The sequence below is a fragment of the Myotis brandtii genome, unplaced genomic scaffold (genome assembly GCF_000412655.1).
Source record: "Myotis brandtii unplaced genomic scaffold, ASM41265v1 scaffold825, whole genome shotgun sequence".
In the NCBI taxonomy this organism is placed as follows: domain Eukaryota; kingdom Metazoa; phylum Chordata; class Mammalia; order Chiroptera; family Vespertilionidae; genus Myotis; species Myotis brandtii.
The window spans coordinates 839,069-840,618 of NW_005371349.1; the positions used below are offsets into that span (position 1 = coordinate 839,069).

At 63.6% G+C, this 1,550-nt stretch overlaps 1 protein-coding gene across 1 annotated transcript in view; it reads right to left on the reverse strand.

The window, feature by feature from the left end:
- Positions 1-897: 897 nt before the first annotated feature.
- Positions 898-1,550, reverse strand: part of TMC8 (transmembrane channel-like 8) — a 28,898-nt gene continuing 28,245 nt past the window's right edge. Inside the window, exon 16 of the mRNA XM_014531729.1 lies at positions 898-1,439. Within this exon, the coding sequence (XP_014387215.1) occupies positions 1,191-1,439 (249 nt within the window). The 3' untranslated portion in view covers positions 898-1,190. The remainder of the gene's footprint in view (positions 1,440-1,550) is intronic.

The following is a 1,550-nucleotide window of genomic DNA, read 5'->3' on the forward strand; positions in this document are numbered from 1 at the left end:
CTCTGCCAGCCTGGAAGGGCCCAGCGCGTGCCCACAGCCGATGGTCTTGTAACGCTGGGTGAGTGAGAGGACAGGGGCAGCCAGTCAGCCGCGCCTTAATGACCGCAGGAAGCCTGTGGCCTGAGGGCGCCCGGTCAGAGCTGCCCAGACGCTGCCCCAGGCCTGGAACCCAGCCAGGCGGGGCCCCTGGTGGAGGTGGGGGCTTTGCAAGCAGGTCCTGGGTTTCTCCTGCCTTCCCTCCTGGGGGTCCGTGGACCAGGCGTTGTCACCTGTGGGTAAGTGGCCCTGGTAGGGTCCGTCACCGGGGCTTTAGGCCGCTGGAGGCCGGGCTGCCGGCTGCGCCTGGGCCCAGCGCATGTCGCTGTGTGGGCCAGCTCCTCGGGTGTTCTCGCGGCTGAGCCGTGGATTTAGAGCTGTTGCAGCCTCCGGCTTCGGAAAGGAACCTTCGACAGGCTCAGGAATCACAAACCCAGCCTCGGGCGGATCCCAACGCCTGGGCCCTGGGGGGACCTCTTCACCCCACCATTCCCGAAGGTCGGCTCCCTGGGGGACGCAGAGAGGGTGGGTGACCAGGTGCTGCCAATGGCAGGCAGGGTCCTGAGGAACTCCCTTCATTGAGGGGGGTCGCCCACTTAGAATGCAGGGGTTAGACCCGCGAGGGAGAGGCTGCCTTCAGACCCTGTTCCGACGCGGTAAGCCCTGGAAGCCTGGGGTCGGGGGCAATGACCGCTGGGCCCCTCGCCGGTGGGGTCTGGCTCAGGAACCGGGTGTCGGGGCTCTGGGCCGTCGTGTGCCCTGGTTTGCTCCAACTGTGCCAGGTTGACCCTCCCCACGGGCGGAGAGCCTCAGATTTTACGATGGTGCTTCCCGCGGTAGAAGACTTCTGAGCACTCCCAATGGGTGTGTATTTATAAACTGTATTCATGGCTTATTATACTAACATATTATGTCATCATACAATCAACAAAATACAAAATTTAAAGAAATAAGATAAAAATACCTATACAAAGAAATAAAAAAAAATACAGACTATAAACACAAGTTTCCATGTTTTCTTCCTGCTGCCCTGGGTGTGTGAACCCCGCTTTGGGGCGTCACCAGGGAGCAGGAGCGTGGGGCAGGAGGGACTCTGGGGTGGCGGTGGGGCTGCAGGGCGGCCGGGGAGGCTCCAGACGGAGTGAGGGTCGGTGCTACAGCTCCGCGCTGCTGGGGAAGCGGAATCTACAGGCGGGATCCGCGTGGGAGGGTGAGGGCCTGGGGGACCTGAGGGCCTTGGGGGACCTGGTCCCCGGGGAGCCCGGGCAAGGGAATCCAGGGCAGAAGGACCGCGGGCGCGAAGATGGAGAGTGAGGCGATTGGGGCCCCGGCGAGTCACCGAGGCCCAGTTCTGGCAGCAGCCGGGACAGGTCCTCCACCAGGTGCCACTTCTCCTGGACTTGCTGCGGGGGAGCAACCGGCCGGTTGGTTACAAAGGCACCGCCCACCAGGAGCAGCCCAGGCCCCCAGGAGCAGCCCAGGCCGCCCAGCAGCAGCCCAGGCCCCCAGGAGCA